This window comes from Hydra viridissima, unplaced genomic scaffold (genome assembly GCF_058129835.1).
Source record: "Hydra viridissima isolate aposymbiotic clone 2 unplaced genomic scaffold, HvirCarnegie_v1 scaffold_6, whole genome shotgun sequence".
NCBI classification, from domain to species: Eukaryota; Metazoa; Cnidaria; class Hydrozoa; order Anthoathecata; family Hydridae; genus Hydra; species Hydra viridissima.
Genome location: NW_028324305.1, coordinates 3,824,969 through 3,846,268, shown reverse-complemented (window position 1 = coordinate 3,846,268; position 21,300 = coordinate 3,824,969). Strand labels below are relative to the sequence as shown.

The 21,300-nt window shown below is 28.6% G+C and overlaps 1 protein-coding gene across 2 annotated transcripts; it reads right to left on the bottom strand.

Moving 5' to 3' along the window:
- Positions 1-16,144: 16,144 nt before the first annotated feature.
- LOC145188565 (uncharacterized) lies at positions 16,145-20,645 on the bottom strand. 2 transcript variants are annotated; one of them, XM_090091150.1, is made up of 10 exons: positions 20,030-20,645; positions 19,642-19,934; positions 19,119-19,314; positions 18,803-19,068; positions 18,415-18,491; positions 18,017-18,219; positions 17,582-17,908; positions 17,327-17,485; positions 16,952-17,155; positions 16,145-16,652 (listed from the first exon to the last, which is right to left on the bottom strand). In XM_090091150.1, the coding sequence occupies exons 1-10, from the start codon at positions 20,606-20,608 to the stop codon at positions 16,347-16,349; spliced, it is 2,610 nt and encodes an 869-aa protein (XP_089947276.1). In that variant the 5' UTR covers positions 20,609-20,645; the 3' UTR covers positions 16,145-16,346. The 2 variants fall into 2 exon arrangements, with proteins under 2 accessions (XP_089947276.1, XP_089947275.1); XM_090091149.1 differs by lacking the exons at positions 16,145-16,652; positions 19,119-19,314 and having other exon boundaries at positions 16,887-17,155; positions 18,803-19,045.
- Between the last annotated feature and the right edge of the window lie 655 nt (positions 20,646-21,300).

The following is a 21,300-nucleotide window of genomic DNA, read 5'->3' as shown; positions in this document are numbered from 1 at the left end:
TGGCCGAGCGCCCCAGCAGAATACTAAATTTCACATTAAGGATTAACTAGTATGTCTGGTTATGTCTCGCTATGTCTCGTTATGTCTCGTTATGTCCCGTTAAAAGAGATGTAAATTCCGGGAAATTGTGAAGCTCCTATTTTGTCCGGGACATCTCGTTTCGTCTCGGTATCGTCCCGGATTTCGAGTGAAAATTGAAAATTGTCTCGATATTTATCGCTAATCGGGACAAAGCTTTTAGGATCGTCTCGTCTCGATTTAAAAAAATAACGAGACGCAGACCCTTACTGGCCGCATTTTGCAAGGTAATTATAAATTTGAATGACTTTTTTAAAGGTTTTGCTTTATCAAATGAATTATAAAAAAGCCCATTAGAAAATACACCTTTTAAAAAAATAATGCAAAGTGGAATATATATTATGGAGCTTATAGAGTAGTCGAGGCAAAAAATGGTGACATATCGGAAAAAATACTCAAATTTAAGGCTGGTGAATGAAGGACCAAGGAGTTGAATGAAGCCAGATCTTGACAAAAAACTTTATTTAAGCTTTTATATATTTTGCTATACTTTTTTTAGTCATTTTAAAATAATTCTTACAGGTCTATTTATTCATTGGCTGTTATTGTTTACACGAAAAAAGTTCCCAAATTTACGAATGTTCATCTTGGTATATTGATGAATATCTGTTCGTGCCGACAACTAACTTCCTTTACCTTGGTGTAATTTGTTTAGTAATTTGTCAACGCGAGTAGTTTTTACTTTATCCTGAACAGTCTTATTAAACAAATGCTGTAAAAGTTTAAACTAATACCACGTGATCAGAGTTTCTATTTTAAAACTGTGGGCAGCCATTTTAATAGATTTTTTTGTTGACGGGTGAAAATTTAGAGTCTGTCGGAAACTCGCATGGCTCGCTGATTTCTGCGGCATCTTTGATGTAAAACAATAGGTTGCACGTCCATCTCTTATAGGTCCATGCTTAAACATACAGTTTTTTCGCCCTTACGATTCATAATAGGCTATCTTGTATTTCACAGGGTTGCCCGTGAAGGTCCTGTAATTTTCCGATTTATTTTTCTCTACTTTGTCGCACAGGGTTTATATACAATACGTGTTTTAATATATGAATTTATAAACAATTCATTTTTAAATGCGCTTGTACGTAATCAATAAAAATTATAAACTCTATACTTTTTATCGTTTAAACGATAAACGATTTACATGTTAATAATTATTAACAAGTAAAATTTACAAACGGATGTAGGTAAAAACTAAAAATAATATTAAAATTATTGATTACGCAATTCAGCTGGATATTTGAAAGAATTTATAAAGAAAGGAGTTTTTACATAAAATACTACCGATTTTGGTGAACTTTTTCTAAATTTAAAAAATAAAGAGTAAACAAAAACAGTTCTTTAAAGACGTTGCTTTTTTGTGTCCATCAATCTGAACTGGGTGTGATTTGATATCATTAACTGGACATTACTAGCATCCACTCCCTCAAGCCATTTCAATGAAACATAGTCTGTTTCGCAAGTGTTTTCAAAAGCAACAATTTCAAACATATTTTAACTAAATAAGATTTTTATAAGTTATAACATAAAAAATGTTTTAAAACTTTTAATTATTTATGAATTTTTTATTAAATAGAAATAATAGTAGTTTTTAAAAGTTAGCTTTTTATTAATAAATACTTTAAATTTTTTTAATAGTTTGAAATATTTGTAAAAAAACACGCAGATAACTTGAAAATAGAAAAAGAAAAACACAATATTCACAAAAACATAAAAATAGCATATGCCATTGAAGATATAATAATACAAAACTATTATTAAATACTATTTAATAATAGTGTTGTATTAAGTTTTTATGGGCAAAATCAGCTTTAGTGGAAGTGCATTTGAGGGATTACCACAAAACCATTTTTATGTGGCAGCAGAAAATATTTCGTTCTTAATTTTCTCAATAAATAAACTTTTACAAGGTATGAAAGTTTTTCAACATAGAAAATAGACAGTAAAGAAGAGTTTGAGAATACTAAAAATTATATATTGCATATTTTAAATTTTTATACTAATTTATATTTTTGTATGAAGTAGTGTTTAGAACTTAAATAAGAACTGTTTTGTTTTTAAAATGTTCTTTTTTTTTCTTAAGCATAGTTATAACAGTTTAAAATGTGAGCGATTTGAATGATATGTGTACATTAGGGGGTTGGCTTTTCAATTTTTTCACTTAAAAGTGAATGGGTATATTTTTAAAAGCTGACATTATTAAATTTGTTTATAGAAATACATGCTTTTAGATTTTTGGTTGCAAAAACATCCCCCGTAGAAAATTAAAAAAAAATTTTTATTTTTTAAACAAGCTAAAAAGGTAACCATTTTTACTTTTTTTATACATTTTTTTTCGTTTTGCATGATACGAATAATGGTAATATATATATATATATATATATATATATATATATATATATATATATATATATATATATATATATATATATATAATTTTATGTATAAATTGTTTTAATTCATCAAATACTAATTGATTCTGCAAGTGTCATCTTTAATTGTCGTTTGCTGTCAAAATAAGCTTGTTCAAATCAAGGTGATTATTTTGTGTTTACTAAAATCTACAATTAATATAATTAAAATAAGTTATTTATGTGTGCTTAAAATGTAAAATAGATTTAATTTTAAGCTTCATATGTAACTTACCATTATAATTAACGCATACTTTATATTTTAGAAATGTCAAGAATAAGCTCGCAGATAGCTGAAAAACCTAAAGATATTAAAGCCAGGTCTCAAAATCTAGTCCACTTTGAGAAATCAAAATCAACAAGATCTCACATACCCAAAGTTTTAGAGCCACTTGATAATTTGAATAAAATGTCAAAAGCTTATTCTGTTATTGGTCGGTTTATTTGCTTATCAAATTTAGAGAAGTCAGTTTATTCGAGGAGTAAAAGAGTTGGCGCAGAATTATCTGATTTATGGCTCAAGCTCAGTTTACCAAAATAAATGAAAGGTCTATAACAAAAAAAAGTGGAAATTCTCATTAACAAATATCATTCAGTTCAAAAATCTAAGCAATGTCATGATGAAAAGTGGGATTATTTATTTGGTATAACTAAAGTAAATGGTAACTGGCTTAGCAACGAAGACTAAGCATTTTATTTCTTACAAGTGGATACTAATCGTCAAGTTGGTTATTGTATATCAAAAACTGTTAAAGTACATCCATCTAAGGCTGGCAGGAAGAGACCTAGCATACCTGAAACAGATACAGTAGAGGTCAGTGACAACAATGAAGAAAGCAATGAACAAAATAATGAGCAAGATTCTAATTATATTCCTCGAGACAAAAATTTAAGAGAAAATATGAGAACACCACTGTGGCTGTTTACTTAGTTAAGAAGTCAAAGCTAAATATTAAGAAATCAGCAGAAGTTTGCAAAAATTTATCTGAATGTGGTGTCAATGTACAAGCCCCATCTAAATCTAGGGTTTATAGAGCTACAATGTCAGCAGCTCAAAAAGTGGAAAAGCACATGATAAGTAATTTAAAAAATGAGAATTGAGTGTTGCGTTTTGACGGTAAAAGAATGTCAGAGAAGGAGTATCAAGTCTTGGTTTTAAAAAATGCAGAAAAGGAGGTGAAACTAGCCATTTTAAAACTAGTTGATGGGAAAGCTATTAGTATTTACAGTAGAATAGTTGAACTGTTGGATAAATTTCAACTATGTTATATCAACTATGTAGTATTAAAGTTATAATATCTGAAACTAAAAGTGTGAATACTGGGAGTAGAAATGGAGTTGTAATTCAACTGCAAAGAGAATTTTAAAGAAAAAATCTTGAACCATTTCAATTCATTAGTTGTCACTACCATGTGTTGGACACAATTTTGAAACATACTATGAAGGAAATTCTTAACGAAGGAGTGTCAAAATCGCCAGAATTGCATTACAAATTTATTGAAAACCTGCAAAAAAATTATGAAAATTTGAAGTCAAGCTTCAAGCAAGGTGAACAAATTTGTAAAGTCAAGATTAACAAATGGAGAAACGAAATGGAGTTTTTGTTCGAGTTGGTACAAAGTTACCAATACATGAAGGTGAATGGCAGCTTTCCAGCTATAAACTTCAAAAGTCTGCCATCGTTGCGCAATGCCAGATGGAATTCAAGAGCAATCTATGCCCTTCTGGCTTTTATTTTAACTGAATCGGATAGTAATCGATTGCGCTTAATTTGCGACTTCATTGCATTAATTTGGTCTGATATATGATTTTCTGGCATGCAATACTCAGAACACGATTTTAAAAACTTAGAACAAGCAATAACTTCAACTTCAGCCATGAAGACCTTTAAAAGATTTTGATCACAGGAGCCCAGCAGAATACAAGGAATTCAGAGATCCAATATTTGTGCTGAAAGAGCCATAGAAGTTATGCAAGAAATTCATGCCAGAGATATAGACAAAATGAAAAACAGATTTAATCTGCAAAAGAACTTTTAAATTATATATTGTTTAACTGAAATTTATTTTGTCAAAATAAATTGTTAATAATCTGCTAATTTGTCGACTGTTATGTATTTCTCAAACAAAAAGATATATTTCTAATTACGGGGGATGTTTTTGTAACTTGAGTTAATAGAACTATTAAAATCGGTAATCAAATGTAGAATGTCATATTTTGGCACTATACCCAAGTATAGTTGTGAAAAAATCAACCCCCTAGTGTACACACACACACACACACAGACATACATACATACATACATACATACATACATACATACATACATACATACATACATACATACATACATACATACATACATACATACATACATACATACATACATACATACATACATACATACATACATACATACATACATACATACATACATACATACATACATACATACATACATACATACATACATACATACATACATACATACATACATACATACATACATACATACATACATACATAACTACTAGGAAATGCCGGTTCTGGGCCATTTTCATTTTTTGCAAATATTTTTCGCGTGCTAACTTTTTTATGAGCATGGGTTCTGACTTATATTTTTACGCATCTTGTGCATTTTGTGATCTTAGATTCTCCGGTTCTGAGCCAAAACTTTTTCCGACCTTAATGCAACCACAAATATTTTTACCGTGAATGTCATTGATCGTTTTCGGTATATTTTTTGTGCGTGCATTCCGATTCTGAGCCAAAACATTTTCGAGCATGTCTTTCAGCGTGTATGACGTAATGAAAAAGTAAAAACTTTATATTTTTAATTTTTTGCGCCATCCTTTCAGTTTGATTTTAATCATCATGCTGAATTAAGTCTGCTTTGATATTCAGCATTTTCAATTTTTTTTGAAGAAGAAGATCTGACTATTTGAAAAATAAAAATCATCAAATCCGCTTCGATATTTTCCATTATTCTTTTTGGAGGACAAATCAATCACCAAAGCGTGTTGACAACGCTTTGAAAGCCGTTTCCTTCATCCAATTTTTTCAAGACGTAAAGGCACAAGTGACCACAATAAGAGGTGTCTCCAAATTGAACCCTTTCACTGTTGTAAAAGACGGGATTTTTCAAATATTTAACGAGCTCGACGAGAGGAGGTTGGGCAAAAGAGTCAAAGCTGTATTTTTCATCCCCGTCTTTGAACCAGCACACCTAATGAAATCCGTTCGTGCTCGAGTCTCCCGTATTGACGATCCCGCATTCTTTTTTCCTTGGCTTATTTGGCAATTCGTCTCTTACAAAAACTCCCCTAAAGTCTTTTATCTTTAATTTTTTTGCTGCCTTTATCAATTGAAAATTAGTCGAAGCCACATCAGGCAAGACAATTCCTTCGACATTAATCATTTTTTATTAATTTCTGTTTATTGTAATGTCCGTGAGCGAGGGTGTGAATTCCATCTTCCAAAATAATTCTTTTATCGTCGTCGGCGCTGAGTGCGACTTTGTTGATTTCTTCGGTGTAAATTTCGTGTAAATAGGATCGGATGACGTTCATTTTCCTGAGCTGCTCATTTTTAGTCATTAAGCAGTTTTTATAATTTTCGTGAGTGATGTATTTTTGGACGACATTTTTCTTGACCCCTTTGCATTTTTTGTGTTCTTTTTCGTGGAGTTTGTAAGAGTACAATTTGGACCGGAGCTCAACAAATTCTTCAATTTTTTTTCCTGCAGCTTCGTCTTTAAACTTGCCAATGGCCTTTTTGTTGACACCTGTTTTAAAACCGACGCTTTGAATGGCGGGATGGTTTTTGTCAATATCGCTCGTGTCAAATTTACTTTCAACGTCCACAGCAATGTCTTTGTAAAAATCGTCCGTTTTGATTTCATAAAAGAGGGAGTCGGTGTCTGTCATGATCAACTTTGCTTTATCAGAGTACCTTTTCTTGATGTAATCGTAGTGGAATTCAAACATTAAAGTTTTGCTTAAATCCAAGATGCATATTCCTAAATAAATCGGCTTTTCATAAACCAGCTTTGTTTTTTTCATGTGCACGGCGATCAAATTTTCATCGAGTTTCGTATAACTTTCGTAATTGGGCTTGGAAGACAATTTTGTAGCCTCTTTTCTTGATGTGACCAGTCTCACGTCCACTCGCTTTTCAATGTTTTCCATGGTTTTTCCAAACACTGAATTGTTCATCAGCTTGAAAAAGTCCTTTTCAAAGTCGTTGGTGGCAAGAGTTCTTAAATGGGTGTTGAGATTAAATAATTTATTACAAGTTTCATATGCCTACATTTTAGTATGGTTCGCCAAATATCGTCACAAACGCAACACTATAAATATTTTTTATTTATTTGTAGGGTCATATCTCTAAAACTAAAGGTTTTTGATTATTGCTATTTTGTCTAAAGGTTCTACATACTGTCATAATGATATGGATTAAAAATTTGCTTTTTTAAAACTTTCTCTGCTGAGTTATTCTGAAAGCAATATGGCGAAAAAAGTGAAAAACCCTAAAATAACGTGTGTTTGTACCCCTAAAACTTGATGTGGGCAATTTTTTTTTGTTTTTTTAATTGTATTATTGGAAAGACCTTATTTCAAAATTTTAGAAACAATAAAAACTGTCTTGGAGAGATCTTTCTTATGAATGAAAAAAATCTAGTTTTTATAAGCTAAGTTAGGTCTGCAAAGTCTTTGATATTTTAAAAACGATATTAAGGTCCGTATATTAACTATTGCCATGTAGAGGTAATTTTAGTAAGTATATTATTATTCTACGGACAAATCTCTCTAAATTAATTTAAAATATTTAAGTTTATCACAAACATCTAACATTCGAAGACGAACATTAGAATAGATGTTATGATAAGAGTTATTTTAAATTTATCCTGACATGTCTGTTGAACAAAACTTAACTACTTGTTGTATTGGAAAATTTGATGGAAGTTTATGTCATTTAAGTACTTATTCTCGAAAAAAGGGTTTTATTGACTTTTGCTCAGAACTTTCGAACGAGGAACAGAGTTTGATTGTGAGGCGAACTTATAATTTAATTAAAAATATTACTTAAATTTGTTTCCACCACAAATCACTGCTGTTGGTTAAATACACGCATATATAGCACCATTGTCTAAACCCTTTTGGTATGGCCAATCGTTGCTCAGTTAAAGGGTTGAGATGTATTGACCAAGAGACTGCAGACTGTCTTTCGAATTTAACAAATAAAGTTATTTGTCCAGGTCAAAAATTGTGTCCAAGTTGCTGCAAAGCTTATTCAACCACAAGCTCTTCAAGTGAAAAAATTGACGATATTGATGACATAGATGATATATTTTGTTCAACTAACACTATTAATACTAGCCTTTCTGAGCTTGGAATTTCACCAAGCTCAGAAAGGCTAGTATTAATAGTGTTAGTAAGAGAGATCATGCAATAAGAAAACGTGTTAGTAAGAGAGATCATGCTAGTTATGTAAAAAGCAAAATTTCGAAAGTGCAAATAACAGTTGCAGAAAAAATAGCTGTTGTTAGTGGTTTATCACCAGATAATAGTATCCTACCACAAAGCAGTGCAAGTGTAGAGTGTGAGAATTGCATTGACTGGTCAGATTTGATATTAGAATTGAAAGATAAAATATCTACAATCAGTAATCCCCATGAAAAAGTTCAAGTTTTAACTCTTATACCAAACAGTTGGTCAAGAATAAAAATATGTAGCAAGTTTAAAGTATCAGACAGAATGGCTAAAGCAGCAAAAAATTTAAAAGCAAAAAGTGGAATCTTAGCACTTCCAGAAAGAAATGGAGCAAAGAAATTGCCAGAACATGTTAAAGAAAAAATTTTGAAATTTTATGAACACAAAGCTTTTAGCAGAACATGTCCAGGGAAAAAGGATTTTGTATCTGTACGCATTGGTGCAGAATATAAAATTAATGCTTGCAAGTAGCCCAGTTACGGTAGACTATAAATGTCTAATTGAAAAATTGTTTGTGATATTGAATCTAAAGAATGTATGCTTCATCATTGCGATAAATGTCCAGGGAATGAAATGTTAAAGGCTTATCTTGAAGAGCAATTTAAAGGCTTTGAATCTGATGAAACTATAGCATTCAAGCAATGGATAAAAGTAGACGACTTCATAGATGATTTAATTTCAAAAGTATCTATTTTATCTAAGCATCATTTTATTACCAAAAACCAAAACAACTATTTGCGATTATTGAAAAATGAACTGAAATCAAATGAGTTGATCATTTTGATGGATTTTTCTGAAAACTATTCATTTGTTGTGCAAGATGCTGTTCAAGGGTTTTACTGGGAAAACAGCAAAACAACTTTGCATCCTTTTGTTGTTTACTACAAACTTAATGACATACTTAAAAATAAATGTTATTGTGTTATCAGTAATTGCATGCATCACAATACTATTTCTGTTCATGTATTTCTTAGTAAATTATTAACTGAACTTAAAACATTTTTATCTTTTGAACTTATTCATTATTTCAGTGACGGTTCAGCTGCACAATACAAAAACTTCCAAAATTTTATGAACTTATGTCACCATTATACTGACTATGGTATTAGAGCAGAATGGAATTTCTTTGCAACTAGTCATGGAAAATCTCCCTGTGATGGAATTGGAGGAACTGTGAAGCGTTTAGCAGCACGTGGCAGTCTTCAACGGCCAATTGATATTCAAATTTTAACGCCCTTAAATTTATATGATTTTTGCAAGGAAAGTATCACGGGTATTTCATTTATTTATGTTGATAGTGATGAAGTAGACAATATTAAAGATTATCAAGAGAAACGATATAGTACTGGAAACACAGTTGCAGGTACTCGTGATAATCACAAATTTGTACCTGTAAATGAAAATCAGGTTTGTGTCAGTCGTATTTCAAATGATAATACATCTTTTATTTCAAACGTTAATGAGAGTTACAACAACAACTCAACCAAATTAGTTTCACTGTCTGATCTTAGTCCTGGAAATTTTGTTGCATGTATTTACGATGCACATTGGTGGATTGGGCATGTTTGTGAAATTTCAGAAGAACAGGAAGATGTTTTCATTGATTTTATGCATCCTCATGGTATGGCTCAGTCATTTTACTGGCCTAGCACCAAGGACAATTGTTGGGTTCCTGAGCAGCATGTTATTGCAGTCATTCCAAATCCAATCAGTTCTGCAACAGGTCGATATTACAATTTACTGTCAATTGTTGTTTCAGACATTAATTCCAAATTTGAAGCTATTTTAAATATGTAATTTGGGATCAAGTTAATTATAGCTTCGTACAACTGAATTTTTTCTATCACAAATTTTTTTTTTGTAGATAAGAAACAATATATTAACATAAAAATATTTGTTTTTAGTTTTTTGTTGCAGAAAATGTGTTGCAAAAGCTGTATTGTTTAACTAGATTTTGCATCTATAACCAGGACCGCATTTGTGACGTGTTGGATTGATGGTGCTTTTAGGCATATGAATAATCGTCGCCTAAAATTTCGTAATAAAATTTAAAAAAATACATATATAACAAAAAAACAAGCGCCCCTTTTTGGTTGGTGCCCATAGTCAGTTGCTTCAACTTCTCTAGTATTTTAAATTGCCAATAACATGCATTTATCCGCAGTATTTTATAGATAATAAGATAATCTCTTCAATAAATCTGTTGTAAGTTTTTTTCTTTTCCTTGGCGTAGTACCATTTTCAAGAGATTTTTTTACCGTAGGTTGCCCTAGCAATAATATAGCTACAGCATTATCTAAGCATGCTATTATGCATCACATACAGATGACTAGAGAGGTCAGGGATTCAAAAAACACCCTGATGCGTCCGAAACAAGTCCAGGCATTCAAATTACGAGACTCGTTGAGTCTTAGGCCGGGTATTCAGCCACAGACTCGCCGTGTCCGAAAAAAACCGGGTACCCAGACCCGAAAACCCCTAGAAATAACTCAAGCAAATGTTAAAAAATATTTTTTGAACATTAAAATATTTTGATTTTTGGCACAATAAGCTTTGATTTTGATGCAGTATGATAAATCTTTATGTTTAGGACGATATTGTAAAATTCAAAAAATTTATATATTGACCAAGTTTTTTTCGTTCATTAGAAAGATCTCTCCAAGACAGTTTTTATTGTTTCTAAAATTTTGAAATAAGGTCTTTCCAATAATACAATTAAAAAAACAAAAAAAAATTGCCCACATCAAGTTTTAGGGGTACAAACACACGTTATTTTAGGGTTTTTCACTTTTTTCGCCATATTGCTTTCAGAATAACTCAGCAGAGAAAGTTTTAAAAAAGCAAATTTTTAATCCATATCATTATGACAGTATGTAGAACCTTTAGACAAAATAGCAATAATCAAAAACCTTTAGTTTTAGAGATATGACCCTACAAATAAATAAAAAATATTTATAGTGTTGCGTTTGTGACGATATTTGGCGAACCATACTAAAATGTAGGCATATGAAACTTGTAATAAATTATTTGTGATCTGTATCTTCGGTTTACTAAGAAACTACGTTTTTAAGATATATTACCCTTTCATTGCAAAAATATAGGACCCCAAATATACGAATTTTAGCTAATGACTGAAGTTGAAGTTTGGGTAAACCTTACAAAAAGTACCACAAAATCCGAAATAATAAACATTTTGATTTGAAATTTTGGTAATCTTTATGAAACATGTTTAACAACATACTGACAAAATTTTATTAAAATCGGAGATGGTAGTGCGGGGATCACTGGACCACTTGGCGTGGAATGACCCACAAATCTGAAACTAAATGGCAAGAATAAATTACAAATACCTTGGTGATCATATGACCGTTATGCGGCAAAATATCTGGAATTACAACACAAAACATTCTGATTTCGTTGATTTTCTTCTCAGTTGATAATGATTAAGCATCCTGAAGCTCCTTTAATTTTTTCTTTCTATCTCTTACAGTATCCACTTTAAGCTAAAAATTACAGGTAAGCATACAAACATACATACATACATACATACATACATACATACATACATACATACATACATACATACATACATACATACATACATACATACATACATACATACATACATACATACATACATACATACATACATACATACATACATACATACATACATACATACATACATACATACATACATACATACATACATACATACATACATACATAAATACATATATACATACATAAATACTGTACTTACTTAATATTCTGGAAATTCTAAGTATTCTGTTATAATGAGTTGTACTGGACAATCAAATTTCTTGCAATTTTGTATGCGAGTGTATTTTCTTCTGCAATCATGATCAATGTTCTATTAAAAGTATTTATTATTAAAAATAATTATTTGATAACAGATATTCTTAACCAGAGGATATTGGTCAAAAAATCATAAAGCATAGCAAATCATTTCCTGCTTTTTCTGAAGCAGTATATATACTGTGAATCTCACTATTGCTTTCTCCTTTTATTTGTTAAATTCTTACAGACTCAAGTTTCTGTCATACCCATGTTGGCAATCTTGGATTTTTGTGCCAATCATAATGAATGGTAATACCAGAAAATTCAATGGAATCAGTTGAACAATAAACTTTGAGTAGGGTTGCCAGGTGTCCGGTTTTGAACTGGACAGTCCATTATTTCAATAGTCTGTCCTGTAAAAAGCAAAAATAAATACCGGACTTGTAAATGTCCGGTTTTTTCAAAATTATGGAATATCTGTTTTTCTTCCTTTGATTGTTTACGCGTTATTTTTTAAAAATAATAAATTTATTATTATTTTTAGAATTTATTATTTTTTAAAAATAATAAATTCTGTTTATTATTAGTGAAAATGTTTAGCTACATTTAATTATGTTAAACGCAAAGGAATTTAATTTTCAAATGTTCAAATTTTAGAATTTTTATTGGAGTATTACAAGTTTGTGTAAATAATAAAATAAATGCAAACAAAAATTTATTAAAAGCTGTTTAATTTTCAGTTTTTATACATCTACAACAAGCAAGAAAAAGACGCCTCATTAATATAAAACAATTTTGTTTGAAATTTAATTCCTAAATAAAAATATTGCTTTTTTTATTTAGGAATTTAATTAGGCGTCACTTTCACAATCATATATGTTGGAAGCACGTAGCATTATTAAAAACTAAAAAAAAAAAAATTAAAAATTAGTATTATATTGTAGTGTAAAAGTAATAGTAAAAGTACTTTTAACTTTTGTATCGGGAGTCACAAAAGTTTCTATATATCTTTTTATATTTTATTATTAAAATTTAGAAAAAAGTAGGGGGTCCCACGGCTCATTATTCCTTTTATTTCCTCATAAAATGTATTGTTGTATTAATATAAATATATTGTTCTATCTTTAGTTCTCCAAATGAAACAAATTGGATTTCTACGAAGAATATTAGGGGGGGGGGGGGGGTTCGGATGTAGAAAGTGTCCGGTATTATTAGAAAAGAAATCTGGCAACCCTAACTTTGATGGGTTATATCTTTACATCTAAAAAAACTATGTTTGCTAATACTTTTAAATACTCTTTGGTGCCTAATAGAAGGGGGGATTGGAATAAGCGGGGGGTTGGCAATATTACTAAAACTTAATAAACAGGGGGGCTGGAATAAGTGGGGGGGGGGGGTTGAAAAATTTCGAGTTATTTAATACTTAAACCAATAACTTAGTAATGTTTTTGTTAATTATTAATATATATATTAGTGTCTGAAAACAAGTAAATATATAATAAAGAAGTACTAAAGTCCAAAGAAGAAATATTAACAGAAGTCCAGTTCAAATAAGTTTCTCTCTTTCATATACTAGTAAATAAGTACTGTAAATGATATGACGTGACGATGGAAAGAAGAAAATTTTTTTTTTTAATGAATAATGACGTAACGATAGAAAGAAGAAAATAGAACGTTCTGTTTTTTAAAACAAAGTTTTTTGAATGAATGATATTACGTATTGTAAGTAAGTAGTGAAAAAGAAAATTTTTATAAAAAATTGTCTTATCTTGGGTGGAATTTTTTCTAAAATTTAATAGCCAGGGGGGTTGGAATAAGAATGTCCTGGGTGGAAAATTTTTGAAAAATTAATTAGCGGGGGGAGGGGACGTCTATAAGGCACCAAAGAGTAGTAATTATATTTAATAATTACTAATAATCATATATATATATATATATATATATATATATATATATATATATATATATATATATATATATATATATATATATATATATATATATATATACACATATATATAAGTACATATATATATATACACACACATAAATGTATACCTATATATGCATATACATATATGAGTGTATATATGTATATGTATAGATATGTGTTTGTGTGTGAAACAATGTAATTATTATCAAGTGTTTATCTTCTTTTTTTTAAAAAACAAAGTTAATGTTGTGGTTAGCACAATTTGTTTTCATGTAACATCTTACAATAGAAGTCAAAAGTACAATGTCAGTTGTATTTCTGACTTCTGTTCTATATTGCCAATGAAAGATATGACTTGTTATTTATAGCTATTTTACATAAAGCGATAACAAACAGATATCAAAAATACAAATCTTACAATAGAAGTCAAAAGCACATTTCGAATTGTATTTCTGACTTCTGTTCTTTATCGCTAATGATATATCTGTTTTATGTCTAACACAAGTCAAAAGTACACAAACTATAGTTACGGCAACCGCTTCAAACTTGAAAACGAGTCGTACTTTTGACCTCTATTATATATCGCTAACCTAACTTTTCCAATAAGATGTTTATTTTCCGGTATTCAAACTTCCAGTTCAAAAAAAATATAACAAAATTACCGTGGTGTTTACATAAAATAAACATTTAGGGCCTGTTTATATGGACAAGGGCTAGCCCGTTTGCCGAGCTAGCCCGGAAAACGAGCCAGTTTTAAAATTGCGTTTATATGAGTTTTTGCCAAAAAAATTAAAAATGATATCGAGGTCAGCCTGGCTTTATCTAGCAGGGCTGGCCTCTTTATCGGTAAAATAATAACTTTAAAGATGGCGGCTAGCGACAAAAAAAAAACATTGCATTTTAACAATATGTTTAACTGATATTTTAACACAAATAATGCTTCTTAAAAGCCAAATTGTATTATACACGGTCGTTTACAAGCGCTGTTTAGGCACGCATGCGTTAAAATTTTTAAAAAAGTCTTGAACTTTTAAAATGGCTGCGGCTCTTAACGACATAAAATATTTTATATGACAACCGTTAATTTGTTAACATTTTCTTTGAAATATAATGCTGTACTCTTGTTTTTAACTTATATCAGTATATTAATACATATAATTTCATAATTACATCAATAAAATAGTATTAAAATGGTCTTAGCGCGCTTAAACTTCATCTCTAGTTAGTTACTTTTTAGAGTAAAACACAGATTTGTTTATTTATTTAAATTCGATTTTTTAAAAATCTGACTGTAGGAATTCAAAATTTTTTTTTTTAAACTTCAGATAAATATGTTCCATATTAATGATATTTTTTTGGTTATTGCTTCAGCTTTTTTTTGGCTTAAAAGTATGCTTTTACTGATAGGACTATGTCCTAATATAATAAAGTTTCATTTTTTATTATTACCTTTTAATTTTTCTTACTTATCTTAAAATTAATATTGTATACTACACACGCACACACATATAAATATACACACACATATAAATATATATATATATATATATATATATATATATATATATATATATATATATATATATATATATATATATATATATATATATATATATATATATACACATAAATATATATTTTTATATATAAATTATGTTAGTGTATTCTACAAATAGAGTGCTCAATGTTATTAAAGAACAGAGCAATAATAAATTAGCAAAAATGCTTATATAATTTTTTTCTTCTGTGAAGAAAAAAATTTAATAAGAGTTTTTACTAATTTATATATTTACATATGTGTGTGTGTTTTTCTTCTCTTTTAGATGGAAGTAACATGGTTTATTGTATGTACATTTTGTTGTGTTGATAGATACAAAATCAATTGAGATGTTGATTGATTTTTGATTCATTGACACAAATTTGAAAAAATTCTTTGAAATATGAAAAATAAAGAATATGGTATTTAACTTTCTTGGATTACAATCAATTGGATTTGACAATTGAGGATAAAAATACAGTTAATTTTTTGTTATCGGTAAGTTCTTTGAATTACCTTATACTTTTATGGTGTTTATTAGCAATATACAATGGATATAATTATTTGGAAATTTTTACTATTTTGGATACATAATATTCTCATATTACTCAACTTTTTAGTTTAAGAAATTTTGAATGATTATAAATTTGTTACATTTATTTAAAAACTAACATAACTACCTTGCTTAAATTATTTGTAGCATATTTACATTTAATCCTATTACTTTATATCCTCTTATTAGTAACTATTTTAACAAAATATAATTTTTTTTTATGTTGATAAAAACAAGAATAATACCCATAAGAAATGACAGGTGTCATTTCTTAAAAATATAGCTTTCTGCAATGTAAAAAATTCTTTTTTTATATAAAGTTATAAATAAATACCTCTTTTAAATTATTTATATTTTCTTTTTTCAACTTTTTATATTTGCTATATATACATAAAAATAATTCAAATAAAAAAGTTTTCTGAAATAAATAAAACTTTATTTTTTATATAAAGTCAAAAATAAATATCAATTTTAAATTATTTACATTTTCTTTTTTGACTTTTTTTTATTGACATATAATTTTTAAAATGTAACACAGATATCATTTCCTTTTTCTTTTTTTAATTTTAGGTCTCAGCGCTCTATTTTTAGGATTAGTTTTTAGATGGTGCGATTTAAGGATGCTTTTTAATCGCATTGTTGGTGAAGGAATAGATTGATATATTATCTTTAATTTGTTGAACTCATGATGAATTGATTCACCTCCTTGTTCACCATAGAATCCAAAGCCAGCACCCCATTTTTGTAAAAATGGTATCGCATGATCTTCCATCATGTGCAACTTAGGTGGCACTGAACCCTGAGGCCATTTGGCATGATAAAATTGCATTAAATCATCAACATGTTTCTGTATACAAAAACACAGTTATCAAATGCTTAAGCAGAAGAAAAAAAATTACATTATATTATGTCTTTATTCTTATTATATAATTTATTGTTTAGGTTTTTGCAATTTAGTTTATAGTTGTCAACTATACCATAAAATTTAAAATATAGCTATTAATTATTACATAATTAGATTTTTACGTTTATGTGAGAAAAATTTAATGCACTACAATAAAACAAGCAATAAAGAGGCACTACAATGTAAAACAAATACAAAATAATTATTTAAAATAGTAACTATTTTATTTACAAAACTATTACATAAAACATACCTAGTTGTGTTAATTCAATTATTGTCATAGTACTTTTTGAAGAAAATATGCTATAACAATTGGAAAGCTTATTGAAAAGTTGTTTATACTTGCTACTGATTTCAACTGATTTTTCATGAACAGTTGTTCCAGACAATCCATTGTTATAAACAAGAAGCGGAACAGAATTACAAAGCTCTAATATAGATTTTTTCTGAAAATACACAAATGATACATTACTTGGTACTTTCAGCTTATAATTATCACTATTATTTTATCATCAGCACTATCACCGTCATCATCATTATTATTATAATAATTATTAAATATATATTATATATAAAAATATAAAATATTATATGTAAAACATATAGCACATATTTACTTTTAGCATTTTATGTACATGGTTTCCTATAAAACTTTTCCCATGATATGCTTGTCGCTGTACCTTGAGTTTTTGCAAAATCAACTCAATCTGTTGAATGCATGGTCCCTCACTTTTCTTAAAAATCAGTTCGTTTTCCAAACCATTACACTCTCTAACCTAAAAAAACATGTTTTTTATCCGCATGTCAAAAATAACATAAAACAATCTTATTTTCACAAAGTTATATTTATTAAATTTTATAACAATTTTTACTTTTTCCATTTTTGTTTCGTTTAGCAAATTGAGTTGAGGGATGTAAAGTGACTGAATATTTTCTACACAATCTTCATTATTCAATATGGCTATAGCTACAGTATCATTAACCAGCTGGATTTGGTCATCTAGTTTATCAATGCACCTTTTTAGATTCAAAATTTTTTGTTGTTTTAAAATATAGTCTTGATACGGTTGAGATAAAAGACAATTTTTATTTTTTAATGATGCTGCCATCATAATGTCCACTTCATGGACTTCTTCCTCAAACATGTTAAAAAACTTGAGATAAACACCAAGAGCAATATGCAGACTTGGTAAAGACACCTAATTATGCAGAGAACAAAATAAATTTATTATTTAAATATAGTCAATGTGATTCTATGGGAAATAACTATGGATTAAATATTAACAAAATGTAAAACAAAAACTAACCTGGTTTAAAGGTATTCTCAGGATAGGCTCTGCTATAACATTATTATAAAACTTGGCCTTTTTCTTAATGCTACCATCTTTCATAAATCTTTCAAAATCAGCTTGCAGATTTTCCAAGGTACGAGATTCTATGCCTGTTCTTTCTTTTTTGCAAACCTTCATTTCATTTGTGGTTGCGTAACAGAATAAACAACAATGTTTACCTAAAAAACTACCAACTATTAAATACTAATCCTATTTTGGTGAGGTGAATGAACAAAGCAGGATTTAGTGGTCAGACATTATCAGCCTCCTGGGCAGTTCTAAAGACCTACCCAACTTAAGTTTATTTTGTCTTGAAATCCTGTCCTGAAATACATAATTAAAAAAATTAAGATAAAAGTAATGAAACTGCTCACCTGAGGCTCCGGAAATTCCATACAGTGAACAAAGGAATTCATAATCTCCAAAAATAAATACTCTGATACTATTATCCCTATAAGTATGTACACAAACATTAATATATATATATATATATATATATATATATATATATATATATATATATATATATATATATATATATATATATATATATATCTAACATGTAAATTTTACAGTATATATATATATATATATATATATATATATATATATATATATATATATCTAACATGTAAATTTTACAGTATATATATATATATATATATATATATATATATATATATATATATATATATATATCATATTTTATTATATCATATCATATTATATTATATATATATACATCATAATTTATTAACATACTTATATTTCATTATTTGTAGCATTTCTATTTGTTTTTCAAATCTTGCCATGGCTACTTTAATATTAGCTCTGAGGTCTTTTGATTCAAATATGTTAAAAACAATAGTATTTTCAGAACTATTTGGATTTATGGTATTAACTATCTGGTAGCTCATCTTGAAACTTCCACCACCATAATCTCCTCCAATTTTGATGTGAATTTCTTTATTTTGAATAAAATTATGATTCACAAGATCATTGCAACTAGAAAAAAAAATTATAATGGACTGAAAAGTTAAGTAATACTGAAAAACTATAAGTTGTAATACTGAAAAACTATATGTCTAAATATATGTTTGGGTAAATCAGAAATGTAACCCCAAGGAACTTCCTTAATTTCTAACTTATCTTTCTCATCTTTTTCGAAAAAGAAAGGAGCATTCTCAACAATAACTTCATTGCCTGACCAATTTTCAGCAACTACTCTTTGTGACGCATTTGATGCAGTGCATATATTATAAGTCTTAAGCCACCTGTAAAAACAATATATATATATATATATATATATATATAAATTAGTAGAAAATCACTTATCAAACTTTTTTCACACTGTGTATCATCAATTAGACTTATCTATTAAGACACATCAGAAATGAATTCTGATGTGTCTTAATAGATAAGTCTTATTACACTGTGTTTCATCTATTGTCTTAATAGATGAAACACAGTGTAAAAAAAGTTTGATTTTTTTTTTTTTCAACAACTTGTTGCACCATCAGTAAGTTCATCAGAAAGCTACTTTCCTGATGAACCTTCTGATGGTGAAACAAGTTGTTCAAGGAAAAAAAATATATATTTACCTAGACATAATTTTAAGTTTTTCCCATGGTACTCCCATATCAGTTTTCATTGCAACCATCACACTTGCACTTATTTCAGAGTGGTTTAGTCCTGCATTATCTAGTATGGAGTGCCTTGTGTCTTGTGATAATGAATTTAGCAATTTACTTGTTTGATTTGCAACTGCATCGTTTAAATTGCCTGCTAAAGTCTCAAAATGCTTTGCAATATTTGTATTACGCAATCTTAATGTTGATTGTGCTGCCTGAGCACTATTGACATAAGCTTTTGGTGCATGAGTAAAAATCATTGGCTGAAAAGTAGAAATAAAACACGAAAATATTTATTTATAAAAAATAAATTTTCAAATGTTTATCTTTATAAAGACATATCTTTATAAAGACTTACTCGAGGTCCTCCACTTTTAAATTCAATTGTTTTTTGTCCACTTTTTGCCATTTTTTGCTTAATAATATGAAGGGCTGCTTCTTCTAGCTCTTGGGGAATATCACTGTCTTTATTTATTTCAAAGATATCATTTATACTTTTTTTTGAATTACTTGATGAAGTCAGTAATGATGTTGATAACAGTAATTCGTTATGACATAAGCTTTTATGAGTTTTGAATATTTCATACTCTTTTAATGCATTAAATTTTTGCTTGCATAAATTACATACAAGAGTTAATATCTGAAGAAGAGAATTAGTTTTTTTACTGGTCACCATATCATCAATATAAATTTTTTTATTGCACTTTGGGCAGAAAGTCTCATCAATATATTTATTTTTCATTTCTTCCACAAGACATAAAAAACAAAATAAATGTTCACAGCTTTTCAATGTAACAGGCATTTGTGGTATTTTATTACATTTACAACATAAACAGAGCTCTAAAAAAGGATTCAATTCATTTTGTAGTTCTGATATATCAATACCTATGTTTAAATTATGTATAGGTAATATATTTTCTTTTATTGAGTTAAACATTGCAATTGTCCAACATTTTTTGTATTTACAAGATATATATTTTTTATGAGTTTAGATTTTTTTAAAAGTGAACGTGTGAAAACCGTACCATGCCGCACATTTTCAGCCATCTGACATGTGGCACAGTTTATGCTATGTGGTTACCAGTTAGTATACAGAGATAAAGAAGTTGTTGTTCTTCTTTTGTTTGCATTATTAATAGTGCAATAACACTTGTGGCAAATATTTTTTGGATGAATGTTCTCTATTTCTTCAAATTTAACAAGAAACACTTGCTCTATTATAGTTTTAAGATTATTAGTCAAACTATATTGTCTTTTTCCAATCCATTTTGCACAAGTCCTGCACAAGTAATTTAAATTTTCGTAGTGCAGTTCCATCTAAAGATAAAACAATAATGAATCAATGAGAGAAAACTAATTAATAATTATTATATAAACAAATTTAATGTGGGCTAAACTTTAAGAATATGTTTAAAATTTTTAAGAGAACTATCGTAAACAATATTATGTATTGTATTTATTTTATAAAATTAAACTATATTTGAACTAAATCTTGAATTAAATTATAGTTTATATAATAAATAAAATATGGTACATCACATGCATAACACACACACACACACACAAACACCAACACACACATATATTAATACATACAATATGCATATAATGCTTTATGCATATACATTA

What these genes read in the sequence shown, in the direction of transcription:
- LOC145188565 (XM_090091150.1), bottom strand. Translation starts at nt 20,608, where the DNA reads ATGTTTAACTCAATAAAAGAAAATATATTACCTATACATAATTTAAAC. An exon ending in TGAGAATACCTTTAAACCAG is followed by an intron (nt 17,909 to 18,016) that starts GTTAGTTTTTGT and finishes CTGCATAATTAG; the next exon opens with GTGTCTTTACCAAGTCTGCA. An exon ending in ATGTACATAAAATGCTAAAA is followed by an intron (nt 17,156 to 17,326) that starts GTAAATATGTGC and finishes GTGTATTTTCAG; the next exon opens with AAAAAATCTATATTAGAGCT.